This window comes from Scyliorhinus torazame, chromosome 16, assembly GCF_047496885.1.
Source record: "Scyliorhinus torazame isolate Kashiwa2021f chromosome 16, sScyTor2.1, whole genome shotgun sequence".
NCBI lineage: Eukaryota > Metazoa > Chordata > Chondrichthyes > Carcharhiniformes > Scyliorhinidae > Scyliorhinus > Scyliorhinus torazame.
The window spans coordinates 92,359,711-92,377,396 of NC_092722.1; the positions used below are offsets into that span (position 1 = coordinate 92,359,711).

The 17,686-nt window shown below is 56.6% G+C and overlaps 1 protein-coding gene across 1 annotated transcript in view; it reads right to left on the reverse strand.

The window, feature by feature from the left end:
• Positions 1–4,167: 4,167 nt before the first annotated feature.
• gapdh (glyceraldehyde-3-phosphate dehydrogenase) overlaps positions 4,168–17,686 on the reverse strand; it is a 93,990-nt gene continuing 80,471 nt past the window's right edge. Inside the window, exons 11-12 of the mRNA XM_072478747.1 lie at positions 14,586–14,683; positions 4,168–4,463 (exon numbers count right to left, since the gene is read on the reverse strand). Coding sequence (XP_072334848.1) covers positions 4,394–4,463; positions 14,586–14,683 — 168 coding nt within the window. The 3' untranslated portion in view covers positions 4,168–4,393. The remainder of the gene's footprint in view (positions 4,464–14,585; positions 14,684–17,686) is intronic.

Genomic DNA, 17,686 nt, shown 5'->3' on the forward strand with positions numbered 1-17,686 from the left:
GGGACAGGGCATCCACAATTATCAGCTCCCTGCCTGGTGTGTATACTAACTCAAAATCGTACCTTCGGAGTCGCAGGAGATTGCGCTGAAGCCTGGGCATCATGTCATTCAAGTCCTTATGAATTATATGGACCAAGGGTCTGTGGTCAGTCTCCACTGTGAATGTTGGTAGACCGTAGACGTAGTCATGGAACTTTACAATGCCGGTTAGGAGGCCCAGGCACTCTTTTTCTAGCTGGGCATACCTCTGTTCAGGAGTCATGGCCCTTGACGCATAAGCAACTGGAGCCCAGGATGAGGAGTCATCCCTCTGGAGGAGCACCGCACCAATGCCGTCCTGGCTTGCGTGCGTGGAGATTTTTGTTTCCCTGTCCGGGACAAAAAACGCTAGTACTGGAGCAGTGGTGAGCTTTGCCTTTAGCTCGAGCCACTCTGCTTGATGTGTGGGTAGCCACTGGAATGCAGTGGACTTCTTCACCAGATGCCTGAGAGCTGTGGTGTGTGAGGCCATGTTGGGAATGAATTTTCCCAAGAGGTTCACCATTCTGAGAAAGCGTAGTACCGCCTTTTTGTCTTCCGGGGTCTTCATGGCGTTAATGGCCTTGACTTTGTCCGAATCTGGTCGCACACCCTGCTGGGATATCTGGTCGCCCAAGAACTTGATGGTTGACATGCCAAAGGAGCACTTGGCCTTGTTCAGCTTGAGGCCGTTTGCAAGGACACATCGAAAGACTTGTTTGAGACGAGAAATGTGTTCCTTGTGAGTCGTGGACCATATGATTACATCATCTACGCACACCCTCAATCATTTGCTCCATGATCCTGTGGAAGATTTCAGAGGCTGAGACAATGCCGAACGGCATACGGTTATAACAGTACCTTCCAAATGGTGTGTTGAACGTGCTGAGCTTCCTGCTGGACTCGTCCAGTTGTATCTGCCAGAAACCACGCGATGCATCTAGCTTCGTGAAGAATTTGGCGTGTGCCATCTCACTGGTCAGTTCCTCCCGCTTCGGAATCGGGTAGTGTTCCCGTATTATGTTCTGGTTAAGATCTTTGGGATCTTTGCATATCCGCAACTCTCCTGAGGGCTTCTTCACACAGACCATCGAGCTGACCCAGTCAGTCGGTTCCGTCACTTTGGAGAGGATGCCCTGGTCTTGGAGCTCCTGTAGCTGTGCCTTTAAATGTTCCTTCAGAGGAGTCGGCACCCAGCATGGTGCATGGATTACAGGCATGGCATCAGGCCTGAGTAGGATCTTGTAGCAGTATGGCAGAGTGCCCATTCCATCAAACACATCCGGATAGTGAGCAAGGATGTCATCAATGTCAGCCTGAAGATCCACATTGGAAGAAGACATGGCATGGACTTGCTGTACGAGGTTGAGTAGCTTGTATGCATGGGCACCGAGCAGGGATGCCTTATCAGGCTTGACTATTTCGAATCACATTGATGGTCTTGTTGGAGACGAATAGATGACAAGATCTATTAGCATTGCCGTTATAATAGAGGAGCTGGCAGGCTAGCGGAAGAATTTTGGGTTGCTTTTTAATGCGGTCAAAATCAGCTTGAGAGATGAGATTGGCAGAAGCACCAGTGTCCAGCTTGAACTGGATGCTGCATTGATTTACTTGTATGACAGCACGCCATTCATCCGTGGAATCCACATTAAGGATAGGCAACTTGCTGAATTTGAGGAGGCATACTCACATGTAGTGATGATGCCCACACGATATGGGGACTCCAGGCAGTCATCCTCTGGATCCGTAGTGCTACCAGGATCAGAATCCAGTAAACCTTGCTGTACACATCGAACGCGCTTGCGTTGGAATTGGGATCGCTGGCCCTTGACTGGTGGTGCAGACCTGCACAAGGCTGCATAATGTCCAGTCTTCCCGCAATTTAAACATCGCCTGCCTTTTGCAGGGCACTGCCGCTTTAAGTGGGCGGTGCCACAGTTCGGGCACGTCATGACGTTGACACGCTCCGTGCGTCGTCGCACATGCGCAGTGCGGTCAGCCGACGTTCGCACCAGCGCAGTTTGGTTTTCGGCCGCTTCGTTCTCCAGTTTGTGTTGCGCATGCGTGGGGCCCCGGGAAAAGTGCTCGAAGTGGCCGCTTTCATCGATACTGAGGCGCTGCATCCGGCCGATGGCCTGTACACTCTCTGCCTCGTGGGAGGCAAGTTTTTTGTATTCTGTCGATTTGAAACGGGAGTACCGATTTCTCGCAGGCTCATGCACTATACACGTCTCGATTGCGACTGGCAGGGTCACGTACTTCATTTTGAGGAGTTGCTCCCGCAAGGAATCAGAGTGCACCCCAAACACGATCTGATCCCTGACGATGGAATCAGCGGTTGCACCATATTGCAGGACTGCGCTAATATACGAGATGAGTTAGAAAGGATTGGAAAGGTTCATCCTTACCCTGAAGGCGTTTCTGGAAGATATAGCGCTCAAAGCTCTCGTTTGTTTCAACTTCAGTGACTGTCGAACTTCTCAAAAACGTTCTTGAATTTGGTCTCGTCCTGGCCGTCGGTAAAATGAAGCGAGTTGAAAATCTGGATGGCTTGGTCCCCCGCAGTTGGTAGGAGCAGCGCAATGTTTCTGGCATCGGACGCATCCTCGAGGTCTGAGGCCTCAATATAGAGAAGGAACCTTTGCTTGAAGACCTGCCAGTTGCGCCAAGATTGCCGAAGATCCGAAGCTGTGGAGGGGCCTGGATCTTCTCCACGCCGCTGGAAGGCACTTGCTGGTCGTCATGGAATCACTCGAGGTAAACCACTCAGAGATAGTAGACTACTGGTACCATGTCGTGTTATTCACCCTGGGGTAACACGGACTGCAACTGGATGCAGTTGTACTTGAAAGTAGACTCCAAACTTTGGTGTTGGTTCAATACGCTTTATTGAACTTGTTAAGCAGTGCACAGTTCGCTGTGGGTTTGACACTCTACTAATCTAAGCGTGCTTACTATAACTAGACTAGCTCTGAGCCACGTGTAGAAGGTGCTGATATATACACCCCGACTGTCACTACAGTTCTCACCAGTAGAAAGAGGCAGTGTTGAGCCTCGTGTGTTTTATTGTGCCAGACCACCTTCTAATGTTCTGCCTGGTGATTGGTTGTGTTCTGTCCTGCGTGTTGATTGGTTGTACTGGGTTTCTGTCACTGCCTGTCTGTATCTCATTATGTGCATGAGTGCATATCATGACAGGCGTATCTTTCTGTGAATGTTTTTTTCTTCAACAAATTTTAAGAGAAAAAGGGAAACTGTGTTTTCTGTTTCTGTATTTTCTGGGAAAATCAATATTCATCAAAATATTTGTTTTCCTCCATGGAAGGGGAAACTGTTAGGAATGGGTTAACAGACCTTCCAATTAAATACTAATTTGATGTCAATTTTCCAATAGAAGTCACTGATATATAAAGGGGTTACAGGTGGCACTATTTGCTGGCGGAGATTTGTGTGTGAAGTTGGATCAAGAAAAAAACGTGTTTTTTGGAGAAGCAGAACTCTTGTCTCCATGGGGGAGGGGGGGATGGGAGTCTGTGATTGGTGGAGAAGGGAGCAGGATCTGTGATTGGTGAATTAGAGGTCAGGGGGATGAGGAGGTTGAAACTGGTGGATTAGAGAGCAAAATGGGAGACTAATTGGTGGGTTTGGAAGCGGGGGCAAGATGGAGGCTCTGATTGGTGGAGTAGGGAGCAGGGGGCGGGGGAATGGGCAGTTGTGATTGGTAGATTAGAGAGCAGAGGAAAAACGGGAGACAGTGATTGGTGGGTTAAGAAGCGGGGGTGGAGAATGGGGGCTGTGATTGGTGGATTCAACATCTGGGAAGGAGCAGGAGGTTGTGATTGGTGGATTAGAGAGCGGCGGGGTGGGGAGGAACGGGAGGCTATGATTGGTGGATTAGAGAGCGGGGAGGCAATGACTCCCGATTCCCATCCTGGTACTCTTGCCGGCTCGTCCTCTTGAGCCCACGCTCACAAGATGGACGTCCCAGGGCTCTGAGCTCATCGCAGGCACGCTGCCCTCCTCCAGCCCCAGGACCTCCAGCAAGGGGCTGTCCCAATGACACAAGCACGTTTTGCTGCGTTGTAAACCCCTCCCTTGTCCTCCCACCCCCCCCCACCACCCATACACAGAGGCCAGACACGGGCAGGTGATACATACAATTTTTCATTTATTTAGGCGTATTTCTTGCCTTATGAACAGACAGAACTTTCTCTTCATGGGGAGGGTCAGTGTGACGAGGTGGGAGGGGGTCGAGCGTGCAGGTCAAGGGCCAGTGAGCTCCATGTCCGTGGGTCCTCGGGTGGGGGCGGGAGGGGGGGATTAACCAGTGTAAAACGCAGCAGACTCGGGGTGCCAGGCTGACTTTCAACCTTTACTCCTTGGTGGTAATGTGGAGGATCAGATCGATGACCCTGTTGCTGTAGGCGAACTCATTATCGTACCTGAGAGAGTGAGAGAGAATGAGACGATGAGAGAGTGAGAGAGAATGAGACGATGAGAGAGTGAGAGAGAATGAGACGATGAGAGAGTGAGAGAGTGAGGGAGAATGAGAGAGTGAGAGAGTGAGAGAGTGAGAGAGTGAGAGAGTGAGAAAAAGGGTAAGAGCGAGAGAGTGTGAGGGACAGAGAGAGGCGATGACAACAAGGCAGCCCCAGTCCCAGTCTCTCTCTGTCCCTCGCTCCCAGTCCCAGTCTCTCTCTGTCCCTCGCTCCCAGTCCCAGTCTCTCTCTGTCCCTCGCTCCCAGTCCCAGTCTCTCTCTGTCCCTCGCTCCCAGTCCCAGTCTCTCTCTGTCCCTCGCTCCCAGTCCCAGTCTCTCTCTGTCCCTCGCTCCCAGTCCCAGTCTCTCTCTGTCCCTCGCTCCCAGTCCCAGTCTCTCCCTGTCCCGCGCTCCGAATCCCAGTCTCTCTCTATCCCTCGCTCCCAGTCCCAGTCTCTCTCTGTCCCTCGCTCCCAGTCCCAGTCTCTCTCGGTCCCTCGCTCCCAGTCCCAGTCTCTCTCTGTCCCTCGCTCCCAGTCCCAGTCTCTCCCTGTCCCGCGCTCCCAGTCCCAGTCTCTCCCTGTCCCGCGCTCTGATTCCCAGTCTCTCTCTGTCCCTCGCTCCCAGTCCCAGTCTCTCTCTGTCCCTCGCTCCCAGTCCCAGTCTCTCCCTGTCCCGCGCTCCGAATCCCAGTCTCTCTCTGTCCCTCACTCCCAGTCCCAGTCTCTCTCTCTGTCCCGCGCTCCGAGTCCCAGTCTCTCTCTGTCCCTCACTCCCAGTCCCAGTCTCTCTCTCTGTCCCGCGCTCCGAATCCCAGTCTCTCTCTGTCCCTCACTCCCAGTCCCAGTCTCTCTCTCTGTCCCGCGCTCCGAGTCCCAGTCTCTCTCTGTCCCTCACTCCCAGTCCCAGTCTCTCTCTCTGTCCCGCGCTCCGAATCCCAGTCTCTCTCTGTCCCTCACTCCCAGTCCCAGTCTCTCTCTCTGTCCCGCGCTCCGAGTCCCAGTCTCTCTCTGTCCCTCACTCCCAGTCCCAGTCTCTCCCTGTCCCGCGCTCCGAGTCCCAGTCTCTCTCTGTCCCTCACTCCCAGTCCCAGTCTCTCTCTCTGTCCCGCGCTCCGAATCCCAGTCTCTCTCTGTCCCTCGCTCCCAGTCCCAGTCTCTCTCTGTCCCTCGCTCCCTGTCCCATTCTCTCTCTGTCCCTCGCTCCGAGTCCCAGTCTCTCTCTGTCCCTCACTCCCAGTCCCAGTCTCTCTCTCTGTCCCGCGCTCCGAGTCCCAGTCTCTCTCTGTCCCTCGCTCCCAGTCCCAGCCTCTCTCTGTCCCTCGCTCCGAATCCCAGTCTCTCTCTGTCCCTCGCTCCCAGTCCCAGTCTCTCTCTGTCCCTCGCTCCCAGTCCCAGCCTCTCTCTGTCCCTCGCTCCGAATCCCAGTCTCTCTCTGTCCCTCGCTCCCAGTCCCAGTCTCTCTCTGTCCCTCGCTCCCAGTCCCATTCTCTCTCTGTCCCTCGCTCCCAGTCCCAGTCTCTCTCTGTCCCTTGCTCCCAGTCCCAGTCTCTCTCTATCCCTCGCTCCCAGTCCCTCTCTGTCCCTCGCTCCCAGTCCCAGTCTCTCTCTGTCCCTCGCTCCCAGTCCCAGTCTCTCTCTGTCCCTCGCTCCCAGTCCCAGTCCCTCCCTGTCCCGCGCTCCCAGTCCCAGACTCTCCCTGTCCCGCGCTCCGAGTCCCAGTCTCTCCCTGTCCCTCGCTCCCAGTCTCTTTCTGTCCCTCGCTCCCAGTCCTAGTCTCTCTCTGTCCCTCACTCCCAGTCCCAGTCTCTCCCTGTCCCGCGCTCTGAGTCCCAGTCTCTCTCTGTCCCTCACTCCCAGTCCCAGTCTCTCTCTCTGTCCCGCGCTCCGAATCCCAGTCTCTCTCTGTCCCTCGCTCGCAGTCCCAGTCTCTCTCTGTCCCTCGCTCCCTGTCCCATTCTCTCTCTGTCCCTCGCTCCGAGTCCCAGTCTCTCTCTGTCCCTCGCTCCCAGTCCCAGTCTCTCTCTCTGTCCCGCGCTCCGAGTCCCAGTCTCTCTCTGTCCCTCGCTCCCAGTCCCAGCCTCTCTCTGTCCCTCGCTCCGAATCCCCGTCTCTCTCTGTCCCTCGCTCCCAGTCCCAGTCTCTCTCTGTCCCTCGCTCCCAGTCCCAGCCTCTCTCTGTCCCTCGCTCCGAATCCCAGTCTCTCTGTCCCTCGCTCCCAGTCCCAGTCTCTCTCTGTCCCTCGCTCCCAGTCCCATTCTCTCTCTGTCCCTCGCTCCCAGTCCCAGTCTCTCTCTGTCCCTTGCTCCCAGTCCCAGTCTCTCTCTGTCCCTCGCTCCCAGTCCCTCTCTGTCCCTCGCTCCCAGTCCCAGTCTCTCTCTGTCCCTCGCTCCCAGTCCCAGTCTCTCTCTGTCCCTCGCTCCCAGTCCCAGTCTCTCTCTGTCCCTCGCTCCCAGTCCCAGTCTCTCCCTGTCCCGCGCTCCCAGTCCCAGACTCTCCCTGTCCCGCGCTCCGAGTCCCAGTCTCTCCCTGTCCCTCGCTCCCAGTCTCTTTCTGTCCCTCGCTCCCATTCCTAGTCTCTCTCTGTCCCTTGCTCCCAGTCCCAGTCTCTCTCTCTGTCCCGCGCTCCGAATCCCAGTCTCTCTCTGTCCCTCGCTCCCAGTCCCAGTCTCTCTCTGTCCCTCGCTCCCAGTCCCAGTCTCTCTCTATCCCTCGCTCCCAGTCCCTCTCTGTCCCTCGCTCCCAGTCCCAGTCTCTCTCTGTCCCTCGCTCCCAGTCCCAGTCTCTCTCTGTCCCTCGCTCCCAGTCCCAGTCTCTCCCTGTCCCGCGCTCCGAGTCCCAGACTCTCCCTGTCCCACGCTCCGAGTCCCAGTCTCTCCCTGTCCCTCGCTCCCAGTCTCTTTGTCCTTCGCTCCCAGTCCTAGTCTCTCTCTGTCCCTCGCTCCCAGTCCCAGTCTCTCTCTGTCCCTCACTCCCAGTCCCAGTCTCTCTCTGTCCCTCACTCCCAGTCCCAGTCTCTCTCTGTCCCTCGCTCCCAGTCCCAGTCTCTCTCTGTCCCTCGCTCCCAGTCCCAGTCCCTCGCTCCCAGTCCCAGTCTCTCTCTGTCCCTCACTCCCAGTCCCATTCTCTCTCTGTCCCTCGCTCCCAGTCCCAGTCTCTCTCTGTCCTTCGCTCCCAGTCCCAGTCTCTCTCTGTCCCTCGCTCCCAGTCCCAGTCTCTCTCTGTCCCTCGCTCCCAGTCCCAGTCTCTCTCTGTCCCTCGCTCCCAGTCCCAGTCTCTCTCTGTCCCTCGCTCCCAGTCCCAGTCTCTCTCTGTCCCTCGCTCCCAGTCCCAGTCTCTCTCTGTCCCTCGCTCCCAGTCCCAGTCTCTCTCTGTCCCTCGCTCCCAGTCCCAGTCTCTCTCTGTCCCTCGCTCCCAGTCCCAGTCTCTCTCTGTCCCTCACTCCCAGTCCCAGTCCCTCGCTCCCAGTCCCAGTCTCTCTCTGTCCCTCACTCCCAGTCCCATTCTCTCTCTGTCCCTCGCTCCCAGTCCCATTCTCTCTCTGTCCCTTGCTCCCAGTCCCATTCTCTCTCTGTCCCTCACTCCCAGTCCCAGTCTCTCTCTGTCCCTCGCTCCCAGTCCCAGTCTCTCTCTGTCCCTCGCTCCCAGTCCCAGTCTCTCTCTGTCCCTCGCTCCCAGTCCCAGTCTCTCTCTGTCCCTCGCTCCCAGTCCCAGTCTCTCTCTGTCCCTCGCTCCCAGTCCCAGTCCCTCGCTCCCAGTCCCAGTCTCTCTCTGTCCCTCACTCCCAGTCCCATTCTCTCTCTGTCCCTCGCTCCCAGTCCCAGTCTCTCTCTGTCCTTCGCTCCCAGTCCCAGTCTCTCTCTGTCCCTCGCTCCCAGTCCCAGTCTCTCTCTGTCCCTCGCTCCCAGTCCCAGTCTCTCTCTGTCCCTCGCTCCCAGTCCCAGTCTCTCTCTGTCCCTCGCTCCCAGTCCCAGTCCCTCGCTCCCAGTCCCAGTCTCTCTCTGTCCCTCACTCCCAGTCCCATTCTCTCTCTGTCCCTCGCTCCCAGTCCCAGTCTCTCTCTGTCCCTTGCTCCCAGTCCCATTCTCTCTCTGTCCCTCACTCCCAGTCCCAGTCTCTCTCTGTCCCTCGCTCCCAGTCCCATTCTCTCTCTGTCCCTCGCCCCCAGTCCCATTCTCTCTCTGTCCCTCGCTCCCAGTCCCAGTCTCTCTCTGTCCCTCGCTCCCAGTCCCAGTCTCTCTCTGTCCCTCGCTCCCAGTCCCAGTCCCTCGCTCCCAGTCCCAGTCTCTCTCTGTCCCTCACTCCCAGTCCCATTCTCTCTCTGTCCCTCGCTCCCAGTCCCAGTCTCTCTCTGTCCTTCGCTCCCAGTCCCAGTCTCTCTCTGTCCCTCGCTCCCAGTCCCAGTCTCTCTCTGTCCCTCGCTCCCAGTCCCAGTCTCTCTGTCCCTCGCTCCCAGTCCCAGTCTCTCTCTGTCCCTCGCTCCCAGTCCCAGTCTCTCTCTGTCCCTCGCTCCCAGTCCCAGTCCCAGTCTCTCTCTGTCCCTCACTCCCAGTCCCATTCTCTCTCTGTCCCTCACTCCCAGTCCCAGTCTCTCTCTGTCCCTCGCTCCCAGTCCCATTCTCTCTCTGTCCCTCGCTCCCAGTCCCAGTCTCTCTCTGTCCCTCGCTCCCAGTCCCAGTCTCTCTCTATCCCTCGCTCCCAGTCCCAGTCTCTCTCTGTCCCTCGCTCCCAGTCCCTCTCTGTCCCTCGCTCCCAGTCCCAGTCTCTCTCTGTCCCTCGCTCCCAGTCCCAGTCTCTCTCTGTCCCTCGCTCCCAGTCCCAGTCTCTCTCTGTCCCTCGCTCCCAGTCCCAGTCTCTCTCTGTCCCTCGCTCCCAGTCCCAGTCTCTCTCTGTCCCTCGCTCCCTGTCCCATTCTCTCTCTGTCCCTCGCTCCGAGTCCCAGTCTCTCTCTGTCCCTCACTCCCAGTCCCAGTCTCTCTCTCTGTCCCGCGCTCCGAGTCCCAGTCTCTCTCTGTCCCTCGCTCCCAGTCCCAGCCTCTCTCTGTCCCTCGCTCCGAATCCCAGTCTCTCTCTGTCCCTCGCTCCCAGTCCCAGTCTCTCTGTCCCTCGCTCCCAGTCCCAGCCTCTCTCTGTCCCTCGCTCCGAATCCCAGTCTCTCTCTGTCCCTCGCTCCCAGTCCCAGTCTCTCTCTGTCCCTCGCTCCCAGTCCCATTCTCTCTCTGTCCCTCGCTCCCAGTCCCAGTCTCTCTCTGTCCCTCGCTCCCAGTCCCAGTCTCTCTCTGTCCCTCGCTCCCAGTCCCTCTCTGTCCCTCGCTCCCAGTCCCAGTCTCTCTCTGTCCCTCGCTCCCAGTCCCAGTCTCTCTCTGTCCCTCGCTCCCAGTCCCAGTCTCTCCCTGTCCCGCGCTCCCAGTCCCAGACTCTCCCTGTCCCGCGCTCCGAGTCCCAGTCTCTCCCTGTCCCTCGCTCCCAGTCTCTTTCTGTCCCTCGCTCCCAGTCCTAGTCTCTCTCTGTCCCTTGCTCCCAGTCCCAGTCCCTCTCTCTGTCCCGCGCTCCGAATCCCAGTCTCTCTCTGTCCCTCGCTCCCAGTCCCAGTCTCTCTCTGTCCCTCGCTCCCAGTCCCAGTCTCTCTCTATCCCTCGCTCCCAGTCCCTCTCTGTCCCTCGCTCCCAGTCCCAGTCTCTCTCTGTCCCTCGCTCCCAGTCCCAGTCTCTCTCTGTCCCTCGCTCCCAGTCCCAGTCTCTCCCTGTCCCGCGCTCCGAGTCCCAGTCTCTCCCTGTCCCTCGCTCCCAGTCTCTTTGTCCTTCGCTCCCAGTCCTAGTCTCTCTCTGTCCCTCGCTCCCAGTCCCAGTCTCTCTCTGTCCCTCACTCCCAGTCCCAGTCTCTCTCTGTCCCTCACTCCCAGTCCCAGTCTCTCTCTGTCCCTCGCTCCCAGTCCCAGTCTCTCTCTGTCCCTCGCTCCCAGTCCCAGTCCCTCGCTCCCAGTCCCAGTCTCTCTCTGTCCCTCACTCCCAGTCCCATTCTCTCTCTGTCCCTCGCTCCCAGTCCCAGTCTCTCTCTGTCCTTCGCTCCCAGTCCCAGTCTCTCTCTGTCCCTCGCTCCCAGTCCCAGTCTCTCTCTGTCCCTCGCTCCCAGTCCCAGTCTCTCTCTGTCCCTCACTCCCAGTCCCAGTCTCTCTCTGTCCCTCACTCCCAGTCCCAGTCTCTCTCTGTCCCTCGCTCCCAGTCCCAGTCTCTCTCTGTCCCTCGCTCCCAGTCCCAGTCCCTCGCTCCCAGTCCCTCTCTCTCTGTCCCTCACTCCCAGTCCCATTCTCTCTCTGTCCCTCGCTCCCAGTCCCAGTCTCTCTCTGTCCTTCGCTCCCAGTCCCAGTCTCTCTCTGTCCCTCGCTCCCAGTCCCAGTCTCTCTCTGTCCCTCGCTCCCAGTCCCAGTCTCTCTCTGTCCCTCGCTCCCAGTCCCAGTCTCTCTCTGTCCCTCGCTCCCAGTCCCAGTCTCTCTCTGTCCCTCGCTCCCAGTCCCAGTCTCTCTCTGTCCCTCGCTCCCAGTCCCAGTCCCTCGCTCCCAGTCCCATTCTCTCTCTGTCCCTCGCTCCCAGTCCCATTCTCTCTCTGTCCCTTGCTCCCAGTCCCATTCTCTCTCTGTCCCTCACTCCCAGTCCCAGTCTCTCTCTGTCCCTCGCTCCCAGTCCCATTCTCTCTCTGTCCCTCGCTCCCAGTCCCAGTCTCTCTCTGTCCCTCGCTCCCAGTCCCAGTCTCTCTCTGTCCCTCGCTCCCAGTCCCAGTCTCTCTCTGTCCCTCGCTCCCAGTCCCAGTCCCTCGCTCCCAGTCCCAGTCTCTCTCTCTCCCTCACTCCCAGTCCCATTCTCTCTCTGTCCCTCGCTCCCAGTCCCAGTCTCTCTCTGTCCTTCGCTCCCAGTCCCAGTCTCTCTCTGTCCCTCGCTCCCAGTCCCAGTCTCTCTCTGTCCCTCGCTCCCAGTCCCAGTCTCTCTCTGTCCCTCGCTTCCAGTCCCAGTCTCTCTCTGTCCCTCGCTCCCAGTCCCAGTCCCTCGCTCCCAGTCCCAGTCTCTCTCTGTCCCTCACTCCCAGTCCCATTCTCTCTCTGTCCCTCGCTCCCAGTCCCAGTCTCTCTCTGTCCCTTGCTCCCAGTCCCATTCTCTCTCTGTCCCTCACTCCCAGTCCCAGTCTCTCTCTGTCCCTCGCTCCCAGTTCCATTCTCTCTCTGTCCCTCGCTCCCAGTCCCATTCTCTCTCTGTCCCTCGCTCCCAGTCCCAGTCTCTCTCTGTCCCTCGCTCCCAGTCCCAGTCTCTCTCTGTCCCTCGCTCCCAGTCCCAGTCCCTCGCTCCCAGTCCCAGTCTCTCTCTGTCCCTCACTCCCAGTCCCATTCTCTCTCTGTCCCTCGCTCCCAGTCCCAGTCTCTCTCTGTCCTTCGCTCCCAGTCCCAGTCTCTCTCTGTCCCTCGCTCCCAGTCCCAGTCTCTCTCTGTCCCTCGCTCCCAGTCCCAGTCTCTCTCTGTCCCTCGCTCCCAGTCCCAGTCTCTCTCTGTCCCTCGCTCCCAGTCCCAGTCTCTCTCTGTCCCTCGCTCCCAGTCCCAGTCCCAGTCTCTCTCTGTCCCTCACTCCCAGTCCCATTCTCTCTCTGTCCCTCACTCCCAGTCCCAGTCTCTCTCTGTCCCTCGCTCCCAGTCCCATTCTCTCTCTGTCCCTCGCTCCCAGTCCCAGTCTCTCTCTGTCCCTCGCTCCCAGTCCCAGTCTCTCTCTATCCCTCGCTCCCAGTCCCAGTCTCTCTCTGTCCCTCGCTCCCAGTCCCAGTCTCTCTCTGTCCCTCGCTCCCAGTCCCAGTCTCTCTCTGTCCCTCGCTCCCAGTCCCAGTCTCTCTCTGTCCCTCGCTCCCAGTCCCAGTCTCTCTCTGTCCCTCGCTCCCAGTCCCAGTCTCTCTCTGTCCCTCGCTCCCAGTCCCAGTCTCTCTCTGTCCCTCGCTCCCAGTCCCAGTCTCTCTCTATCCCTCGCTCCCAGTCCCAGTCTCTCTCTGTCCCTCACTCCCAGTCCCAGTCTCTCTCTGTCCCTCGCTCCCAGTCCCAGTCTCTCTCTGTCCCTCGCTCCCAGTCCCAGTCTCTCTCTGTCCCTCGCTCCCAGTCCCAGTCTCTCTCTGTCCCTCGCTCCCAGTCCCAGTCTCTCTCTGTCCCTCGCTCCCAGTCCCAGTCTCTCTCTGTCCCTCGCTCCCAGTCCCAGTCTCTCTCTGTCCCTCGCTCCCAGTCCCAGTCTCTCTCTGTCCCTCGCTCCCAGTCCCAGTCTCTCTCTGTCCCTCGCTCCCAGTCCCAGTCTCTCTCTGTCCCTCGCTCCCAGTCCCAGTCTCTCTCTGTCCCTCGCTCCCAGTCCCAGTCTCTCTCTGTCCCTCGCTCCCAGTCCCAGTCTCTCTCTGTCCCTCGCTCCCAGTCCCAGTCTCTCTCTGTCCCTCGCTCCCAGTCCCAGTCTCTCTCTGTCCCTCGCTCCCAGTCCCAGTCTCTCTCTGTCCCTCGCTCCCAGTCCCAGTCTCTCTCTGTCCCTCGCTCCCAGTCCCAGTCTCTCTCTGTCCCTCGCTCCCAGTCCCAGTCTCTCTCTGTCCCTCGCTCCCAGTCCCAGTCTCTCTCTGTCCCTCGCTCCCAGTCCCAGTCTCTCTCTGTCCCTCGCTCCCAGTCCCAGTCTTTCTCTGTCCCTCGCTCCCAGTCCCACTCTGTCCCTTGCTCCCAGTCCCATTCTCTCTCTGTCCCTCGCTCCCAGTCCCAGTCTCTCTCTGTCCCTCGCTCCCAGTCCCAGTCTCTCTCTGTCCCTCGCTCCCAGTCCCATTCTCTCTCTGTCCCTCGCTCCCAGACCCAGTCCCTCGCTCCCAGTCCCAGTCTCTCTGGCCCTCACTCCAGTCCCTCTCTGTCCCTCACTCCCAGTCTCTCCCTGTCCCGCGCTCCGAGTCCCCGCCTCTCTCTGTCCCTCGCTCCCAGTCCCAGTCTCTCTCTCTGTCCCGCGCTCCGAATCCCAGTCTCTCTCTGTCCCTCGCTCCCAGTCCCAGTCTCTCTCTGTCCCTCGCTCCCAGTCCCATTCTCTCTCTGTCCCTCGCTCCCAGTCCCAGTCTCTCTCTGTCCCTCGCTCCCAGTCCCAGTCTCTCTCTGTCACTCGCTCCCAGTCCCAGTCCCTCGCTCCCAGTCCCAGTCTCTCTCTGTCCCTCACTCCCAGTCCCAGTCTCTCTCTGTCCCTCGCTCCCAGTCCCAGTCTCTCTCTGTCCCTCGCTCCCAGTCCCATTCTCTCTCTGTCCCTCGCTCCCAGTCCCAGTCTCTCTCTGTCCCTCGCTCCCAGTCCCAGTCTCTCTCTGTCCCTCACTCCCAGTCCCAGTCTCTCCCTGTCCCTCGCTCCCAGTCCCATTCTCTCTCTGTCCCTCGCTCCCAGTCCCATTCTCTCTCTGTCCCTCGCTCCCAGTCCCTCTCTGTCCCTCACTCCCAGACCCAGTCTCTCTCTCTCTGTCACTGTTTCCGTCCCTCATTCCCAGTCTCTCATTCTCCATCCCCTGCTCCCAGACCAAGTTCCTCTCTCTCTCTCCGTCCCTCGCTTCCAGACCTGGTCTCTCTCTCCGTCCCTCACTCCCAGTCCCATTCTCTTTCTCTCTCTCTCTCTCTCTGTCCCTCACTCCCAGACCCAGTCTCTTTCTCTCTCTCCGTGCCTCACTCCCAGACCCAGTCTCTTTCTCTCTCCGTGCCTCACTCCAAGGCCCAGTCTCTCTCTCGCTCTCTCTGTCTCTGTCCCTCACTTCCGATATTCTCTCGCTCCTCTCCCTCTCCCTCTCTCCGTCGCTCACTCCCAATGCCTAGTCTCTCTCCATCCCTCACTCCAAGGCCCAGTCTCTCTCTCGCTCTCTCTGTCCCTCACTTCCTATATTCTCTCGCTCTCTCTCTGTCCCTCACTCCCAGGCCCAGTCTCTCTCTCTTTCTCAGTTCTCACTCCCAGACCCAGTCACTCTTCACGCTCCATCAGTCGCTCCCAGACGCAGTCTCCTCCCCCCCCCCCTCCCCCCCCCACCACTTCCGTCTTCTCTCCCGTCCCCTCAACTCAGGAATCCAGGATTCACTCACCAGCAGACAAGCTTCACAAAGTTATCGTTCAACGCAATCCCGGCACCCGCATCAAAGATGCAGGAGTGTGTGTCCCCATTGAAGTCAGTCGACACAACCTGGAGAAGACAAGATCATCATCAGTCAGACAAGGGGCCAACCCACAATTAAACATCCAAAACAGCTATACCGCTTTGGACACTGTTGGGGGAGATGACTCACCAGGGGAAGGCAGCAGTAGCCAGGCTCATGGCACCGTGGCTGGCTCTGCTGCACAGAAGGGCGGGAAAAAGACTGTCATGGCTATAGTCATAGGGGATTCAATCGTAAGGGGAGTAGACAGGCGTTTCTGTGGTCGAAAACGAGACTCCTGAATGGTATGTTGCCTCCCAGGTGCACGGGTCAGGGATGTCTCAGATCGGCTGGAGAACATACTGAAGGGGGAGGGTGAACAGCCAGTTGTCGTGGTGCATATAGGCACCAACGATATAGGTAAAAAACGGGATGAGGTCCAACAATCAGAATTTAGGGAGTTAGGAGATAAGTTTAAAAAGTAGGACCTCAAAGGTAGTAATCTCAGGATTGCTACCAGTGCCACGAGACAGTCAGAGTAGAAATTCAAGAATAGACAGAATGAATACGTGGCTTGAGAGATGGTGCAGGAGGGAGGGATTCAGATATTTGGGACATTGGAACCGGTTCGGGGAGCGGTGGGACCATTACAAATTGGATGGTCTACACCTAGGCAGGACTGGAACCAATGTCCTAGGGGGTGCTTTTGCTAACCCTATTGGGGGTTTTAAACTAATGTGGCAGGGGGATGGGAACCAGATTAGGAAGTTAGAGGTCAGTAAAGAGGCAGCAACTAAAGCCAGTAAGGTACTAGATAATAAACTCAATGCGACTAAGGGGAAGAGTAGACAGGGAAGAGATGATGAATGCAAAGGGACAGGTGGTCTGAGGTGCATTTGTTTCAATGCGAGAAGTGTAGCAGGTAAGGCAGATGAACTAAGGGCTTGGATTAGTACCTGGGAATATGATGTTATTGGTATTACGGAGACTTGGTTGAGGGAAGGGCAAGACTGGCAACTAAATATCCCAGGATATAGATGCATCAGGAGGGATAGAGAGGGAGGTAAAAGGGGTGGAGGAGTTGGATTACTGGTCAGAGATGATATCACAGCTATCCTTAAGGAGGACACGATGGAGGATTTGAGCACTGAGGCAATAGGTAAAGCTAAGAAACAGGAAGTGTGCAGTAACATTGTTGGGACTTTACTACAGGCCTCCCAAAAGCGAGCATGAAGTAGAGGTACAAATATGTAGACAGGTTATAGAAAAATGTAGGAGCAATAGGGAGGTCGTGATGGGAGATTTTAACTTCCCCAACATTGAATGGGACTCATGTAGTGTTGGAGGCGTAGATGGAGCAGAATTTGTAAGGAGCATCCAGGAGAGTTTTTTTTAGAGCAGTATGTAACTAGTCCAACTCGGGAAGGGGCCACACTGGACCTGGTATTGGGGAATGATCCCGGCCAGGTGGTTGAAGTTTCAGTCGGTGATTACTTTGGGAATAGCGATCATAATTCCGCAAGTTTTAGAATACTCATGGACAAAGACGAGAGTGGTCCTAAAGGAAGAGTGCTAAATTGGGGAAAGGCCAAGTATAACAAAATTTGGCAGGAGCTGGGGAATGTGGATTGGGAGCAGCTGTTTAAGGGTGAATCCACATTTGAAATGTGGGAGTCTTCTCAGGAAAGGCTGATTAGAATGCAGGACAGACATGTCCCTGTGAAAATGAGGGATAGAAATGGCAAGATTAGGGAACCATGAATGACGGGTGGAATTGTGAGACTCGCTAAGATGAAAAAGGAAGCATACATAAGATCTAGGCAACTTAAAACTGATGAAGCTTTGGAGGAATATCGGGAAAGTAGGACAATTCTCAAACGCGCAATAAAGAGGGCTAAAAGGGGTCATGAAATATCTTTGGCTAACAGGGTTAAGGAAAATCCCAAAGCCTTTTATTCATATATAAGGAGCAAGAGGGTAAATAGAGAAAGGATTGGCCCACTCAAAGACAAAAGAGGGAATTAATGCGTGGAGTCAGAGGAAATGGGTAAGATTCTTAATGAGTACTTTGCATCGGTATTCACCAAGGAGAGGGACATGACGGATGTTGAGGCTAGGGATGGATGTTTAAGTACTCTAGGTCAAGTCAGGGCAGCACGGTAGCATAGTGGTTAGCACAATTGCTTCACAGCGCCAGGGTCCCAGGTTCGATTCCGGCTTGGGTCACTGTCTGTGCGGAGTCTGCACATCCTCCCCGTGTGTGCGTGGGTTTCCTCCGGGTGCTCCGGTTTCCTCCCACAGTCCAAAGATGTGCAGGTTAGGTGGATTGGCCATGATAAATTGCCCTTAGTGTCCAAAATTGCCCTTTGTGTTGGGTGGGGTTACTGGGTTATGGGGATAGGGTGGAGGTGTTGACCTTGGGTAGGGTGCTCTTTCCAAGAGCCGGTGCAGACTCGATGGGCCGAATGGCCTCCTTCTGCACTGTAAATTCTATGAATGAAAAGTCGGCATAAGGAAGGGGGAAGTTTTGGGTTTTCTAAAAGGCATTAAGGTGGACAAGTCCCCAGATCCGGATGGGATCTATCCCAGGTTACTGAGGGAAGCGAGGGACGAAATAGCTGGGGCCTTAACAGATATCTTTGCAGCATCCTTGAGCACGGGTGAGGTCCTGGAAAAGTGGAGAATTGCTAATGTTGTACCTTTGTTTAAGAAGGGTAGCAGGGATAATCCAGGGAATTATAGACCTGTGAGCTTGACGTCAGTGGTAGGCAAACTGTTGGAGAAGATACTGAGGGATATGATCTATTCACATTTGGAAGAAAATAGACTTATCAGTGTTAGGCAGCATGGTTTTGTGCAGGGAAGGTCATGTCTTACAAACCTAATAGAATTCTTTGAGGAAGTTAATTGATGAGGGAAGGGCTGTAGATGTCATATACATGGACTTCAGTAAGGCGTTTGATAAAGTTTCCCATGGCAGGTTGATGGAAAAAGTGAAGTCGTATGGGGTTCAGGGTGTACTAGCTAGATGGACAAAGAACTGGCTGGGC